The 18,623-nt window shown below is 40.0% G+C and overlaps 1 protein-coding gene across 1 annotated transcript in view; it reads left to right on the plus strand.

The window, feature by feature from the left end:
• LOC133857573 (uncharacterized) overlaps nucleotides 1–9,158 on the plus strand; it is a 56,852-nt gene extending 47,694 nt beyond the window's left edge. Inside the window, exon 15 of the mRNA XM_062292841.1 lies at nucleotides 8,845–9,158. Coding sequence (XP_062148825.1) covers nucleotides 8,845–8,976 — 132 coding nt within the window. The 3' untranslated portion in view covers nucleotides 8,977–9,158. The remainder of the gene's footprint in view (nucleotides 1–8,844) is intronic.
• The last annotated feature ends 9,465 nt before the right edge of the window (nucleotides 9,159–18,623 follow it).

An 18,623-nucleotide genomic window follows, 5' to 3' on the forward strand; every position in this document is an offset into this window, starting at 1 on the left:
CCCTTTACGGGTGGAGGACAACTTGGGGGGGATGGAAGTCTTTCCACTCCAACATCCTTTACCTCCCGAGGCGGAGGGTTGAGGAACCCCTTCTGAAGGAAGCTTTTCTTCGCCGAACCCACAGACTTCTTCACTGGAGGCGCTGTAATTGAACCCTTACAGACAGCCGTCTTCGAAGCTACCAGTGAATCAGCTAACAACACCTCGTTCCATTTCACAGAATGGCCAACCCTGAGTTCTCTAGCCTTTCTGTAGTATCTCTAGAAGGGCTTAGAAGGATGCAACACAGGAAGAGAACAACGGATCTTCTCTCCCAACACAGCCGCCCCTCATGGAGAAGGAAAAGCAGCCAACCCAGCACCGGCCCCGACTGAAGATAGAGAGGGGAGAACAGAATCCACTTTAGACAGAGCGACGTCCATGGATGCCGGAGACAGCAAATCCAGAGTCAGCATAGGGGGGAAAACAAAAGAGGAGGGAGGCATGACGGGTACGACCACCGGAAACGACCCACCCCCAGAGCTTGACCCCTCCTGACGCACCCCATAATCTGCCGCCGACGATATCTCTGGCCGAAGAAGACTCCTACGAACGGCCGTCGGAATCGCACCCACAAGAACTTTCGGCTGCTGCAAAACTTTAGGTTTAGGTCCCGGAAGAAACCAACCCAAACGAAGGCCTTTGCGAAAAAGGCCCTTCCTAGACCCAGAAGACCACCCCAACCTTTTCCCAAAAACCCGGCCCAAAGCCAAATAAAGGCTAACAAGCAAATTTTCCACATGTGCAAGTTCAAATTCAAAAAAGACCCCCTATCTGGAAATGCCCCACCTCGTGCAGAGAACCTAGGAGAACGAAGCTGCTTACCCATCGGACAAAGAGGTTTGTCCAAATCCAACGGAACAACCGGATGGATCACCTTCACTAGGATGGGTGTCTTCTTCGCTGCTGGCACCGGAGCCGAACCCACCATTGTCGCGTATGAAGGCCCCGACCTATCGAAAGATAAACCCAGCGTTTCCCCTTCCTTCTTCCCACCCAAATTGACTGTCGCAGCTGAGGACCAACTCCCACAGCCCACCGCAGCAGAAAGAAAGGCAGAAATCTTACTCAACTCGCCAGAAAACTTGCGCCAGCCCCAACCTCCGCGACCCTCTGGGATCAAAACGAACCCTCTCCAACCGCCCAACCCAAACACCGCTGCCTCAAAGAACCGGTCATCTTTGTTGCCACCTCTTCGGGCAATCAACAACTTCGGTCCTTCCCTGTGAGACTTGATAAACTCTTGTTCTCCAGGAAAGCCCGAAAGTGTTTCCATCGTCGAAAAAGCCATGCAGAACAATGGGAGCTCAGGACGACCGCTCCATGGAAGTCCTGTCTCTTCTCCTCCACCCACAACACCGACGCTCCCTCCAAGACCGAAACGACAAAGGATTTTGACTCCACAAGGAATCTCCTTTCCATTACGAGGCACACCCAAGCTCAAATAACCAACCCAGAACGGAAACGCATTCTCGCCGGAGAAAACAAAAGCCCACCAGCTAAGCACCCTACCGAACTAAGAGGAGCGACCCACGAAAGCACTAGAAGCACGATACACAGATCCGAGTGACTGGAACGAGGAATGAAGGAGGGACCTAGCTTGATGCGCTCACACGCGCCGTCGCTAGGCAGAGAGGAGAGAAGCGACCCATGTCTTCTTTTTCAAACTCACCAAAAAAAACAAGACCAGACTGGGATCTCCCTTTGAAGAAGGATACAGTGCTTCCAAAGTAGGACTCTCTTGAGAAAGTTTTTATCAACTCTTGTAAAAGTATTTCGGCTTGGGGTGACGGTACAGATTTCTCCCAAACCCAGGTTTATGACGAAAATTGAGAGAAGGAGTCTTGGAAGAAGGTTGATGAGCTTTGGGAGAGGGTGACCGCGATGTACGCGGTGACTGAGGACCATAGTAAAAGGTACAAGGCTATCTGGAGCGAGATGATTGAATGCCAGAAGTGCGAAGGGAAGAGGGAGCTTCAGAATCTGCAAAGTTCCGTCAATTACGCCGACATTAAAGCTTCTTCTAAGTGTAGGAAAGGCAAGGCCCACATATTGTAGAGTTGTATGCCTTGGGGGTTTGTGGGCTGTTCCTTAGATGCTCTTTAGGTTTTGACGCGGGTTTCTTGGTTTTTTGTGGTCGCGTTGCTGGGTTCTTTTGTGGGTTGCTTTTTTGCTATTATTTTGGTTTCTAAGTTTTAGCTTTTAGGGTTTTTGTTGGGTTTTCGCGGATCAGCTTTGGCTTTCCTGTGTATACTTTCAGTGTACTTAGGGGCGCCTTACGCTTATTTCAATAAACTTTTGCTTATCAAAAAAAAGTTTTGTCAACTTGAAGCAATATAAAATCAAGTTTCTAATGCTAGATATGATTTTCTGTTGAGAGTTTGGGCATTTCACATTTGTCTTTCAGAAAGTATATTCACCGGTATATACTTACTACTTTTATCTTGCTCCCTACCCAATCTTCTGGTTTCTTCATCTGATAGTTGTTCTTTCAACATTTAGTACTGTAAATATTGAAGCCTTTAAGTTATGAAGTTATATACAATAGTGAGTCCTTATGATGATTAAGGCTCTATGGATAGATTTTAGAGCCTTTATATGAGAGATGAGAAAGTTTATAATACAAAAAAATGAAAATTGTTTTTTTGCTCACAAACGCAATGCACCACTCAAATGTAAGTAAAGATATAGTCCAATTTGCTCTACTAATTCAAGCAAAATTTGAAATATTCTCTTCTTTATAGCTTGTAGGTTTATCCCTACACACGTGGACGAATGTGAATCTAATAAAATCACATCCATCAGCTGTCAGAGACAAGTCTTATACTTCCAGGTCTTGAGCCAAACCCTCAATTAACAATTCTACTTGTTTGGCCTTGTGAAACAGCAAATGCAACCACACAAGAAATGGGAGTCTTGAGTCGTCACAGTGCAGTTTGTGCCTTCGCCATAACATTCCATGTTGCTAAAGGATTTTCGTGGAGAAAAAAAAGAAACATAAAAGGTCGGTTCGGAGTAGCAAAGTGTTGTGCAAAAGACCACAATTACGATGAATAAGACAACAATCACGCATAAGAGCACTAAAATTCACATGGTTCCCACAATGTGAGGAGAAATTCACTAACTAAAGATGGAATAAAAAAATAGTGAAGAGAAAAAAAACTCAAAACCCACAACTCAATACACTAAAATCTCACTGTCATACAATAGAGATTTTCCCCCAACAGAGAAAACAAAAGAAAAGACAAAAGTACAAACTTCTTTTTTGCTGGGACAAACAACGGCTCTATTTCTATCTTTTTTCTCTCTCATTGTCGCAAGGCCTCTCTTTTTCCTCTGTCACGCGGCGCTCGACTTCAGTTTTCTCCTTTGTGGCACATCAAACCAAGAAACAAAAGGGCTATGTGTTTCTCTTTTCTTCGTGCGGTTCAAGAAGAAAAAACGGCACACCACTTTCTCCACTAAAGACAATTTATATGTAGGGATTGAGAGAGTTTGTCGGTGGTTGGTTTAAGACAAAAGTCAACAACTTAACTACTTATGTGGCAAAATTAGAGCCTCAAACTAACTAATCTCCACCTTGGCTTTCATTCTGTTCAACTTGACATTGTGAATTTCCTTAAGCTATCTCCACCAAAGCCCCATAAGAGCAATTACAATCTACAAGTACCACTTAAGTTCAAGCATCTCGTGAACTTGGGCATAGGACATGGTTTCGTCATAACACAATGTTTCTCTACCTAATTCCTTTCGTCATTCAACCTCTTGCATCTTTCTTTTTTTACGAATGTTCTATTCATCCTTTCAGCAACTTTGTTTTGCTACGAGTCCCTTTTACAGTAAAATGACACGTAATACCTATTGTTTTATAGAACTCCAAAAATTCAGCGTCCTTATACTAGATCCATTATCAAATATAAAATATTTCACTTCTCTTCAAATTTGATTTCCCACTTGCGCCTTTCGTTGCTTGAAGATGGTGAAAACCTCTAACTTGTGCTTCATAAAATAAACTCAAACCTTTCTTAAAAAATTATCAATAAAACTGACAAAACAATACGGACCTCCATTTGAAGATACTGCCACTAGTCCCCAAACATCTGAATGAACATAGTTGAGAACACTTTTACTTGTATGAGATGCCACCTTAAAACTGACTTTTCGTTGCTTTCCATACATTGTACTTGCAGAAACCCAATTTGCATTCAACAAATTCTGTTTGTGAAGCTCAAACATATCACATTCGCCTAAATGGCCAAAATGCATATGCCACAAAACCGTTTCATCAAAATCTGGTTTTGCTGTACTGGATTATGCATCTCCACTTGTAACTGTGTTCCCGAGTAACTGAATACAAATTGAGAATTTTCTAGCCTTTCATTACCACCAAAACACCTTTACCTATTTTTATAACTTCATCTTTGGTTAAATAACTATAGCCCAAAGAATCCAATGTACCTAAGGATATCATGTTTTGCTTAGGATCTAGAACATATCTAACATTACTAACCGTCCCCACAACCTTATCAAATATCTTGACTTTTATGGTACTTATTTCAACAACCTTATACCTAGCATCATTACCCATCAGAACAATACCAACAATACATGATTTAAACGTATCAAACCATTGCCTATTCAAACACGTTTTATGAGCAAGTGTAATCCAAAATCCAACATATATATATGTATTATGAGGTGTGAGAGGCTACCTAGAGACACATTGTCTCTTCTTCTAGTTTCTTCCCATGTAAACCCTTTAGAGCAAATGTTTTGAATTCGAACCTTGTTTTTGTCATTTATCCCCTATTTCAATTAAAATTGTCAACGTGTTGTTTAGTCCTACACGTGAGGGGGAACGTTATAATATTAATTAAATGATTAAATTAATTATTTCTTATTAGCTTAAGCTTTCGGGATAAGCAGTGATTCAACATCTCGTCTGTAAGTTAAAAAAGGCTTTGTATGGTCTCAAGCAATCCCTGAGGATATGGTTTTGAAAATTCTCTTAGGAGGTATTGGAGTTTGGTCTTCAAAGATGTCCGACAGATCATTCAGTATTTTACTTAAATGCTATTACATGCTATATTCTCCTTATGGAATATGTAGATGATATTGTGATTACTGACGGTGATTCAGGAGGCACTGGTCGATTGAAACTGTTTTTGTAAGAGAAGTTTCATCAAAAGATTTGGGAAAACTTAGATATTTTCTTGGGATTGAAATTGCTAGATCTTGGACATATATCAATTTATCTCAGATTAAGTATGTACTTGATTTGTTAGAAGAGACATGTCTTTTGGGTGCTCGTTCTATTGACATTCCAATGGATACTAATAAGAAATTACTGGAGGATAAAGGGGAATTATTTGAAGATTGTGGTAGGTATCGTCGTCTAGTTGGAAAGTTGAATTATCTTACTGTTACCAAGCTAGACATCTAATATGCAATTAGTGTTGTTAGTAAATTCTTGGAGGCTCCTAGGGTTTCACATTGGGAAATTGTTACTCGTATTATTTGATATTTGAAAAGAGCTCCTGGTCTTGGGATATTGTATAGACCAAATGGACACCACGTGGTCTTGGGATATTTGTGAGAACTAGGCTGCTTTACATATTTTGTGTCTAACCTAATATTTCTTGAAAGGACCAAGTATATTGAGGTTGATTGTCATTTTAGTGGAGATAGATCTACACCATTCGTGAAGTATGGAGACCGGTTATCTGATATGTTTACAGACTCCTTGTGTCAAAAGAAGTTAGAGTTTGTTTGTTTCAAGCTGGGCTTATATGATATATATGTTCCGGCTTGAGGGGGAGTGTTAGAAGAGCTTCTTAGGGTTAATAGAGTATTAACATGACTGAAATTTGTTATAGGGGTATTATTTTCTTTGTATTGAATTTTACAATATATATATTATGAGGTGAGAGAGGCTACGTAGAAACACAGCCTCCTCTTCCTCTAGTTTCTTCCCATGCAAATCCTACAGCACTTATGAAGGGGGAAGCGATTCCAATAGAAGTATTGCTTTATCTTCTTCAATCTTCACTCCAAAGTCCAAAAACCGTGTATTCAACATATTAAACTTGTTGAAGTGCTCAAGCGAATCTGTATTTTCCTCCACCTATAAACCATATAACTGCTTCTTCACATACAACTTATTCGTCAAATTGTTTGCCATATATAGACTCTAATTTCTGCTAAATTGTCTTTGCCTTTTCTTCATCTGATAAATTTAGACGAATCGCATTGGCAACCTTGGCATACATCTCTTTCCACTAATCATCGTCCAATTTTTGGGGTTTCTTCACCTTTTCCAATAATGCCTTGTAGTGTCCTTGATGAATTAAAAGATCTTTAATCCTTCTCTGCCAAAGAGATAAATTGTTCTTGCTCTTAAACTTCTTCACTTCATACTTGGTGCTCACTGTAATTGTTGATCTAAAGATCGAACTTGGCTTTGATACCACTTGTTCAAAAGACTACAATTACAATGAAGCTGTTTGGCAAGTAATCCTAAAATTTTCAACACGCTTTTCACTTCCTTCAAAAAAATCAAATAAAAAATATTTTAACTTTTTTACACTTTTTACATCACATCAATAATTTTTTTATTGCTATTCAAATAAAAAAACTTACTACAGAACAAAACTTTTTCACTTTTCTATAAAATATTTTCAAATTTTATATCATATCAATCACTTCTTACTACTATTCAGATAAATATTCCATTTAACAATTACTTACCAAACATCTCCAATAAGACAAAACAACCACACAAAAACACCAGAATTATATGGTTCCCTCAATGTGAGGTACATTCACAGGCGGAGACGATCATGAAGAAATTTACCAACTAAAGATGGAACCCAAAATAGTGTAGGGAAAACGACACTCAAAACCCAAAACTCAACACATCCAAATTTCACTGTCATACAATAGAGATTCTTCCCCGAAGGAGAAAACAAAAGTAAAGACAAAAGTTCAAACGTCTCTTTTGCTGGGACAAACGGCGGCTTTGTTTCTCCCTTTTTTCTGTCATTGTTGCAAGGCCTATATTTTTTCTCTTTGTCATGCAACACTCGGCTTTACTTTTCTCCTTTGTGGCTCGTCAAACTAAGAAACAAAAAGGCTATGAGTTTCTCATCTCTTCGTGAGGTGCGGCAGCCCAGAAGAAAAAATGGCACACCACTCGCTCCCCAAAATACCATTTATATGTAGAGATTGAGAGTTTGTTGGTGGATGGTTTAAGACAGAAGTCAACAACTTAAGTACTTACCTGGCAGAATTAGAGCCACAAACTAACACAAAGTCATATATCATTTGCCAAGTAAACAGTTGTCACTGTGGCATATTGGTCTTGAAATTTAGGGCTGAGAGAATTACCGAAAAACGAACCCGCCACTGACCAGGTTCTGACCCAATCAAGTCGTCTTCCAATGGTGGGCAGAGTCAGAGTCGAATGTTGTAAAACTCCCGTCCCACATTAGGAAGATGAGTAACTTTATAAAAACACTTACGAGTGCCAAGTCCCACATTAGTTTTTTTACTAAGTGAGACTATGCTTTATAAGTTATTCTAAGGAAGCTCCAAATTGACTAGTTCTTTTAGAGTGATAGCGCAGATGTGGCTAATACTTTTCCTGAGTTGTTATGTAAGAATTGGTTTTCCACAAAATTTAGGCCGGATGGCGGATATGTGTTTTAATTTCCAACTATTTCCTATTTGACCCAACTTTTTTTTTTCATATTTAAAACATGTAACAAAAAATATATCTTTTTAGTAAAAAGTAATATTTTACTTATGTTTTTATAGGTGAAACGCATCACTGTTGTAAACTTATATTCTTCTCTTTGCTCTTCCTTGAAACCCTTGCACCATTTGACCCAAATCACTCTAAAAAGAGAAGCCATGGCCATGGTGGTTGCTTGTCTCCCCCCCCCCCCCCCTACATCTTTGTCAGGCAGCCACACTAGCTGCTTGTTGATGATGGCCATTGCTTAATATGTGGTGACCAACTTTACAAGCCAACTTCGGATCGACTTTTCGGAATTGGTGTCGGCATGGAAATGACCTCCATTGGAGGTTTTCTGACGCTTCAGACTTTGGCAGAGACGAAAGCCAAAAAGGACATTTCCAACTCTGTCAGAGTCGATGCCAACTCCTAATGCCATTGATGTAGTTCTAAAAGTCAAGGTGCTTATGTTTTAGACTTGGGGGTAGTTTCAACTGTTTTTTTCTTTTTTCATATGATGTGAACCCCACTTCTTGGGGTTCAATGTCATTCTATAATGTGTTCTCTATTTTGAATGAATTCCTGGTTGGGGTAGAGTAAACATACATTTCGAGTGGCCCAACTGCCTAGCCACACGGAAAGTGGCGTGACCTTGTATTAATGGATATTATGCCAAATTCGGTCGTCAGCCATTTAAATTTAGAACTTTACGTACTAGTCTTTCTAAAGATGCTTTGAAGAATAGCTTGGCTTAGCACCTTTCTGAAAGTGGCTTTCCAATTAATTAGACCAATGTTCTATCCTGTTCTCCTATTGTGGAATATTTAATAAACTTGTCATCTTTCAGATTTGAGTCTGATTGCTTCTGTTTTTAAACTGCTGGTGTATGGCAGTTATCATTGATTAGTTCTTAGAGATGTCCTCTTGAGGAGTCATTCAATTTAGGATATCCTTAATGATTGGAAGGTCTAACCAGATGGTGTATAAATTTTGATCAGTTAGATTTGAAAAATGCCCCCCAATTGTCATTAGTATTTATTTTAATGTGCTTATTTTGTGTCTCGCTGTAGCTTTTACCACCGGATGCATCAAAAAGGGAAGATTGCTGGTATGGATATACGTGTCGGACCCAGCATCATAGTGAGGAACATGCTCGCAAGAGAAATCATGTTTGCCGTCCAACTAGAGGTACTAATATGTAGTGCACTTTCTGTGATATACATTTATGGATGTGGCCTTTGTCTTTTCATTTCCTTCTATCCTTCTCTCTTTTGGTGGTATGATGGATGTTACCGTAATTTAATGATTGAGACCGCCATGAATTCATGTAAAAAATACTGAACAATATTTTTTTGGTTGTCATGGAGGTCATTATGTGTCAGAATGACTAATTGTATAAAAATTTCATCTTGAAATGGTTTGGGGTCTAGTAAATTCTTAGATACACTGGCTTTGAAGCTATAAAATCGTTGACCAAAAGTTGAGGAAACAAAAGAAAAGTCCCATCATACCTGCTAAGTGATGATGTGGAATAATAGAGTACCAAGACTTAACGGATTATACATTACTCAACAACACTGTTGACTCTTCTAACTCATATAAGTCGAATTGTTTCATCTTACCTTTTTTTTTTTTTTATAAGTAATTGCAATTTTATCCAAAAAAAAAAAACAGCGTAAGGTGCTTCTAGTACACACGGAGTATACAAGGAGCAACAGTCTCACCACCAACCCGACAAGAAACAGCCCACAAAACAGCCCAACCCTAAGCCTAAAGCTCACAATCCTCAATCATATTCCACCGCCTATGATCCTCATCAAGGGCAAAGAGGAAAGCCATAGTTTTATCCCTCTTATCCCCGAAAATCGAAGAGCACACTGAAAACAACTCCAAAGGATAGATAGCTTGGAGACCACCCGTAGAATTGAGAGGGCGAGCTCGACTAGAACAACCCCTGCCTGAGAAACCACAATCTGCCTGTGGAAGAGAGGACGAGCTCGACTCTAGAAACCCCCGCCTGAGAAAACTCACATCTTCTTGTTTTTCTTGACCCACCATCGACTTCGGCTTCCTCCCTTTACGCTTGTATTGAATCCGAGGCTTGGACGTGGGTTCTTCCAAGGATGAGGAAGGAAGAATCCTCCCTTCTGGCGAGCCCATCACAAGGGAAACTTGAGGACCCAAGGTAGAAGTCTCCGACCCTCGCCCTAAGTCCACAGGGTCATGAACCTGGGGAAAAAGCATTGACATATTATCATAAAATTGCTTCTGACCAGCCTCTGACGAAGCCATAGGAGAGACCGGAAGAGGAAAATGAGAAGAATCAGTGCCAGGAACGGGACCCGAATCCGAAACCATATTTGAACAAATACCCGAAATCGAATCCGAACCCGGACCAGACTCCACACCTCCAGAACTGAAGCCACGTCCCACCGAAACCGACCCTCTCTTCTTCTTCCAAATGGGTTTAAACCCAACCCGAGTACATTTAACACCTGAGGAGCGTTTGAGCTTCTGTCCTAGCCCAAAAAGCTAGGCTACAGATGAAGCAACCTGATCTAGGTCTGATCTGAGGAGCTCTGACCTGAGGACCCCGAGAAGAACCTTCCAGAAACTAGGGCTATCCAGCTTCAACGTCCTGCTCTTTTTGCCACCATAGCTCCGGATCATCGATTTCTTCTCTATCAACCCCGAAGTCTTCACCTCCATATCAAAATAGTCCACCGCCACTCTCAAATCCTCTTCGTCTCTGAATCGTGACATCAGCAGCAGATCCAACTCGCACATCTCTGCCTTCGGTCTTGGCGTAGCTGCGATCTCAGCAGAGAAACCAGCCGTCCCATGCACCGCCTCCGTGTAAGACAAAGCCAGCCCACCCTTCTCGGTTCTTACCCCGGAAAAAAACCCACCGGAAGAAAGCTGCAACTTCTTCCGATCTGAAGTTGCCACAGCACCCACCAATGACCCAGACAAAGACTCTAGGACCGCCACCATCTTACTCATCTTACCTGCAAATCGCCTCCAACCCCATCCATCTTGACCCTCAGGGAGCCAAATAGACCCTTTTCGGCCACCAGCTGCGAAAGAGGACCCCTCCAGAAACCTACCTGCCTGATTTCCCCCTCTCCGAACAGTCACCAGCTTCGACTCCTCACGAAAAGACTTCACAAATTCCATAATACCTGGCGACTTTAGCGCCTCCTTCACCGTGTCCACCAACCAAGCGGAACATAGCGAGCCCAAAACAACAACCCCTAAAAGACTTCCTTTTTTCCTTCAAACGCAGAACTGAAAAACCCGACTTCACCGAAAAAAGGAACTCTTTAGCTTCTAAGACAAATCTACGCTCCATGACAAGCCTCGAAACGTCAAGCTCCGAAAAGCCGCATCACATGGTATGAACAAGAAGAAACAAAATGGGGACTGAAACAGTCTACCTAAACGGAGAAAGAAAAAGAAGGAAGAAATGGCGATCTAAGGATGGAAGCCAGCGGGACGCGCCTGCACGCGCCACCGCTAGTGGAGGAAGAGAGAGAGAGAGAGAACTTCATCTACGCATGTTTCTTCTTACATTAATGTAGTGATGCAGCAGGATATATTGCGTGGGTAGAGAGGAATTATCTCCTTTGGAAGCTAAACACTAGGGCTGTGGATCGCATAACATCTAAAGGTCTTTTGGCCAACAAAGAAGTATCCATTGTAGAGTCTTAGGTTTCTGTCTTATTTTAGCCTAAATTTAGCTTCTTTTTTCAGTTGACAAATCAAAAGTATATTAGTAATTTTCACTGTTGTTGCAGGAGGCCATAGTTGTTGGGTATGGGTCTTATGTTGTTTGTATGTAAGCCTAATTAGTTATTGGGATTTTGGTCGTGGTTTTTGATTTGTTTTACTAGCCAAATTGGGAGTTGGTGTTGGAGCACTGGCCATATTAAGAAAGGTCTACGGTCTAGAGTTTGAATATCTTTCTTTCCCTAACTGCTGTTCACACCACTCTTCATTGCACTGTTCATGTGTAGTGTTTACACTTACGGATTGAAGTTACAGCCTTAAACTTCCCTCTCTGCAAGCCCTAATCAGACCCTTTTCATTAGCCTATTAAAGCCCTCAAGCCCCATCGTATTCCCTAGCCTTTTAGCAACCAATTAACAATAGAAACAAACCCTGAAACACCTGCTGCCAGAATTTTCCTGGAAATTTTTTCTTTCAAGAACATCCCTGCTTTGCCTTTCAGTCCTCGTCTTTTCCAAACCAAATTCAAACTGCAAACCCTAAAGACATTGTTATGTAATCCTTAGCCTAAAGCCCAACATGCAAGCAACATGTTTAAATTTGTCTGTCATGCCTCAACACGCTCACAGCCTCACAGGTCTTTGGACGATTGGTCATGGTCATTTGGAGAGAGAGGGGGGGGAGGGGGGTTCCTCTGCTTTTTCCTACTTAAATTGAACTGGGAGAAAAATTGGCAGTTTTTTTCTTTGATATTATAATTTTACAAATGGTGAGGACCAAGGAACTGGAAACTCACATTTCAGTATATATGGTTCTGTAATGTTGCATGAGAAAATGAATTCAGAGAGAGTTGGATACCATAGCTGTGACTGAATTTAAGTTGATCATCAGTAGCTGGTCCCTTCTTATTAAAGGTACCATGAAATTGTTCTGTTGTCTTTCATGGTAGCTTATGTGGGTAAAATGCTTTTTCACGGAGAATATTTTCGACTAACGCTCCGTTTGTTTTGACATAAAATGATTTCCGTCGTAAAATAATTTTGACGAAATCATTTTCAGAAAAAATGATTTTCTCGAAAATATTTTTCGGTGTTTGGCTCCCACGAAAAAATTACAAAATGCAAAAATCAGAATTTGGCAAATGCCGCCGGAATCCGGCAACGTCCGGTCACCGTTTCCGGATTCCGGCAAGAAAGTTTGAACGGATCTGGCCAAAATGGCCGAATTTCGGACGGAAACTTCCGGATCAGGTCATATCCAGCTGGATCCCGGCCGTTTTGGCCAGATCCAGTCGAAATCTTCCGGATCCGGCCGATAAATGGCAGGACCCGGCCGGATCCGGCCGACCTGGTCGAAATCCGGCAATATTCCGGCCGAAATCTGGTGGCCGGATTCCGTCGCCGACAGGATACAGGCGACCGGATGTTGTTCGACTCCGGTGCTGGTTGGATTTCGACGATTGACAATTGCTAAATTATGACGATCGGACGTCAAACGTGCGTGTAAGAACGAAGAGTTTAATTTCGGAAAACGATTTACGGTTTTAAAAATCGTAAATCGTTTTCTGAAAATTAAAAAAGCTTTTACGGTCATTTATCAAAAAAAATTTAAAAATAAAGAACTTATCAAAAAAGCTTTTACGGTCAAACTGAAAATGATTTTCGTTGACCATTATTTTTCGTCCCTACCAAACACCGTAAAATGTCGAAATTATTTTCCATAAATTATTTTACGCCGAAACAAACGGAGCATAAAATTTGAAATGTTTTGATGTATTTGGGAGGATTTTTTTTTAATTTATTATTATTTTTTTTATAAGTTTGAAAAAGTGTATTGATGTGAAGTAATGGTGAAAAATTGTGTTTTTAGGAGTATTTTGTATTTTAAGTTTGTTAATTTTTTTAGTATTGAGGAAAAAAAAATATTAAAAGACAACAAAATTTGGACATAATTTTCATTAACTTTTTGGTGTTTGGATGACACTTCGAAAATGATCCTAAAACCGTTTTCTGTTCTTTGTTTTGCATTGAAAACTAGTAATATTTTTTTTAAAAAAAAAAAAAAAAAAAAAAAAAAAAACTAGTAATATTTTTGGAATTTATAATATTTAATAAAAAAAATAAAAGTTCAATTTAATAATTGGATAAATTGAGCACTTTAGGATCCGCCTACCAGTTTTCCACTTAAAAAAATTTGCAAAACTTAAACTTAATAATAAAAAATTTATTAAAACTTAAAAATTATAAAAATAATAATAATTAAAAACCTAAAAAGAAAAAGGAGGGGTGGCCGGCGTTGCCCAAGCGGGTGGCCGGCCACCCCATTTTTGGCCAGGGGGATGGTCGGAGCCACCCCCTTAGCCGATCTAGGGTGGACGAACCACCCCAGTCGGCTTTGGGGGTGGCTCGATCACCCCCAAAAAGCCAAAAAAACAAGAATAGGTTTGGGTTTTGGGGGTGGCTCAAAGCCGATTGGGGTGGTTCATCCACCCCAGATAGGCCAAGAGAGTCACCCCCTTGGCCAAAAATGGGGTGGCCGGCCACCCCTTTTTTTTTTAGGTTTTTGGTTTTTACTTATTATTATTTTTATAATTTTTAAGTTTTAATAAATTTTTTCTTATTAAGTTTGAATTTTGCAAATTTTTTTAAGTGAAAAATAGTACCGTTTTGTGGCTACAGCACCCATACGGTAGTTTAATCGGATCCAACACTTTAATCAAGAAAATAAAAATTGAAAAATTTGTTGGCTTGTCTTTGTCGTAGCGTTCCGGAATTTGGGCCGAAAGTCTTGGGGAATTTATAGAGGTTTGTGCTAGGAATTTGGACCACCCCTAAAGGCATGGGGTTGGTTCCGACCACCCATATGTAGCGTTCCGGAATTTGGGCTGAAATCTTGTGGAACTTATAGAGGTTTGTGTTAGGGATTAGGTACAACTGGGTCCTCATTATTATTATTTATTTATCGGTATTCAATGCGACTGTATTTGCATTCCTATATTTGACCAGAAAGCAATTCTGCTTTTTATGTTTAGAATTAGAAATATGTTGTTGGTGGGGCCCACGTCGTGTGTGGTTGTCTCTACACGGACGTTATAAATGGTTCCGCGTTCTCAGCATTCATTGCAACATACTTTTTCCTAACTACCGTTTCTTTATTGTGAGTTGCGAGGGAAACTTCAAAAATAAACCTTCCACATCTTCTGAAACTATTCTTTTAAATTTAAATTCTTAATTTCGCTCCTTTGAATTTGTTGTAATATTTTCATTCGTTAGGGTTTGTACGGCAAAAAGAATGAAATGTCCTTTATGTTTATGAAATTTTTATAAAATTTTTCATTTACCCTTAATTTCAAATTAATTTTTTTTTTTTAAAAAAAAATAAAAAATAAAAATAAAAATTGAGACCCATACTGGGTCACACCACGGGTTTGGTAGACCCCGCCGTGAGTTTGGTGATCTCACCGTGACCCACTTGTCTTTTGTTTTTTGTTTTTTTTAATTAAATGGGAAAAGTGAGGATATTTTCCTCATTTTTAAGGGTGCCGTTAGAATTTAACAAAAAATTATAATGGGGACATTGCAACAAATTCAAGTATTGAGGAGTGAAATTAAGAGTTTTTGAACTTTGACGGGTAGTTTCAAATTCAATGAAAGTCGAGGAGATTTTGTGAAGTTTTTCCTCGTCGTTATTGTCCATTATTTGGGAAAGGGGGTATAATATTGATAGTTTTTTTTTTAGTAGTTTAGATTTATTTTTATTTTATTTTTTTTATGAGAACAAATTATAAACAGAAGATTTTTTTTTTATAAGGCTTCGTAGGCCGGTTTAGTTTGGAAATTTCAACGGCCAAGTTTATTAAGTTTGATCATGTGTGGGAATTTATGAAATCCCATGAATCATTTTTGCAGCGACCTGTGTAATTGATGGTGAATGACGTGACGGCATCAGGCATTTGGTTATTAATGAAATATGAGGGGATGGCATCAAAGAAAATTTAATTATTGAACTTGGTATAGTGGATAATAGATTATTAGATTTCATCAACAATCCAACTTGCTTTCAGGGTGGGGCCAACTGCCTGGTCAATCATTCTTTTATAAGTTGAGAGATATGTAATCATCCTTTTATAATTAGTCACAATCATGGTTGAAATAATTTTCTTTTTCTTTTTCTTTTTTTCTTGAAAATTTGAATATTCATTGATCAAGCAATAATCTCTTGCTCAGTACATTTCGAATGAAAAGAGAGCAGTCCTCCACCCAAGCCTCATTTAGCAACCATGAGATTGCTAATTTAGCCAGACAATGAGCAACTTTGTTAGCCTTCCGTTTAATATGATGAACAAAAAAAGGAAGCAAACGATTAAGGCATAGCTTGGTGTCTTCGATCAAATGGCCAAAGGTACTCCAACATGGGCCTTCTTTCTTCAACACAGAAACAACATTCAAAGAATCTCCTTCAAAGTGCACTTGAGAAATTCCCAAGTCGCAACCTAAAGTCATTGCATGCCATGCTTCCATTGCTTCAGCCATTGAAGGGTCCGCTAGCGAAGGGAAAACCTTTGCCTTTGCATTTAAGCTTAGTAATTTTGACACGACCCATGAATCTGACATGAACACGACGCGAAGTTAAAGGGTTTGAGTTTAGGCTATAACCCGTTATGACCCGTCAACCCGTTTATGACATGTATATGATACGACAATCCGTTTATGACACATTTATAATCAAATTAGCTAAACGGGTTGACCTGCCAACCTGATGGGTGAGACGCCAACCTGATGGGTTGAATCGACCAACCCGAATTGCCAAGCCTATTTGCATCCACCACCCCACCTTTGTCATCCCGAATCACAACCCCAATTCCCATCCTCTTATTCACTAGATCTAAAACGACATCCCAATTGATTTTGGTGGTTCCATGTGGGGGAGGTATCCAACAAACAACATGTTGTCTTAAAGCATAGGGAAGGGGATCAGAGGTCATCGTCGCCTAGGTGAACTCGTCGACCATCCTCTGCACTGCCTCGACCAATTGAACCAGTGCTATGAATTCAACCAAAAACAAGAGCATTTCTCCTCAACCATAACAATCTAGTCACAGTGAGGGCGTGAAGTAAATCATCTCCATCTAGTTTCATCATCAAGAATTTCAACAATCCCATTCCATTAACTTCCCCGGGAGCTAGTTTTTGAACTTCCCTCCCACATTCCTACCAAACCCCCATAGAAGTCGGACAGCTCCTTAGAATATGATAGATATCTTCGGTACCTTGGAGACATATAGGGCACATTGGATCTGGGACTATATTTTTCTTAAACAAATTCCCTCTCAGCCGGTGACTTCATCCTCCAAATATTCTTCCACACTTCGCCCTCTTCCCTAGAATTGGAGCACTCTCCCCTTCCTTGGATTCATTTCTGCTTCTCCATGTGGTAGGCACTTTTCACCGTGAACACCCCAGTTGTGGTATATTTCCAAATGATAGTATCAAGTGCTTGAAGAGGACTAGGTGTCACACTGCATATGCGAGCAGCTTCCTCAGGTGTAAAGATATCCTGAATTAGTTGGGTGTTCCACCAACCCATCATCGTATCAATGAGAGTGTATACCCAAGCTTCCACGTCCAACCGTTGGTGGGGAGAGTGGAGTAAGGAGGGGGGAGCCACTTATCCCTCCAAATTCTAATTTCCTCTCCATTCCCCACCCTCCATAACAACCCCTCCTCCAGTACCCCCCCTAGCTTGGAAAATACTCCTCCAAGTGTAAGAGGGCCGCCGTCCCAGCTAAGGCGTCAAAAAGTCCCCATGGGGAAAGTATATTTCCTTCATTACCCTGGCTACTAGAGACTTTATATACTACTAATTAATTGAAGTTCTTCAAAAAGAAATTCTTGGATATGTATTTTTTTTTTTTTTTTGTACAAATGTCATTTTGTAATCTTTCTTTATTTGTTAGCTCTAATCATGGTAACTAGCCATACATAATCAAGCGACTACCTACCACATATTCTTGTGAATGAAAGCAACATACCAGCTCTTTCGGGACTTTGACGTAGCTCTTCGAGATTTGTCTATTCCTCTCAGCCCTTGCCTATGCAATTTTGTTATAAAAAAAATATGGTATTATGCATTGTTGAAAGTTTAAAGACATACAATATTAATAATTAGTGACATTTGTTGATATAATTACCTTATCTTCCGAAGTCGACCATGTGTCGATGGTTATCTCGAGGTCCTTAACATCGAACTCCATGATGTTGGGTGTCGCGTCAATAATTGACTTGCGAGTATCATTGCCCTGTATATTTAGACCCTTCTTCACCTTGTACTTGTAATTTTTTCGCTTATGCTCGAGGCCAATCATTGTGATCCGTTTGATCGCATCCATCGGTGCATCGGGCATAATGTAAATTTTTTTTCGCAAATTAGTTAAAAAACAATTATATACTATGTACATGTTGTAATATATGTTCAACGCAATAAATTAGTAACTAACTTGTTTTACATACCATCAGAGCGGTCCACAAGTCCTCATTCAGTTGAGGATTTATCTTCCTCTAGTTTGGGGTGCTTAGCCCTACAAACTTCCCAGTCCGAATATATCTCGCTCCTAGTCGGGGAAATTTCATCCCACGGGTGCCAACTGGCTGCCACGTTGCATTAAAATCGACGACCACCTTCTCACCCGTAGGTATTGTCCAGAAGGTGTCTGGGGAGCCAACATCTCTAATGTGAAAATTTTCATCCGAATCTGTATTTAAATTAAACAGATGCAAAAAAAAATTAGAGACAATATTACATGTGTAAATAAGTTGAATGGAATATAAACATTCTTGCAGCATTATCACATAAAAAATTTGGAGCCTAGATTACATATACATCAAGTATAACATACGTACCTATCGAACGAACTTGTCGACTGTCCAATAATATGCTAGTATTGGTAACTTGTTCTCTCTCAACCTCATGTGCCAATATTGTAGTATCAAGCTCATCATTAAAATACTCAGCAAACCCACCATCTGTTTCCGACGGCTTACATGTGCTATCCAGTAAGGTCTCCTCAACCATGAATGCACTCGGAGAAGGTGGGTGAGGGTCTTGTGCCATCTCATCTACA

Source organism: Alnus glutinosa, chromosome 14 (assembly GCF_958979055.1).
Source record: "Alnus glutinosa chromosome 14, dhAlnGlut1.1, whole genome shotgun sequence".
Taxonomy (NCBI): Eukaryota; Viridiplantae; Streptophyta; class Magnoliopsida; order Fagales; family Betulaceae; genus Alnus; species Alnus glutinosa.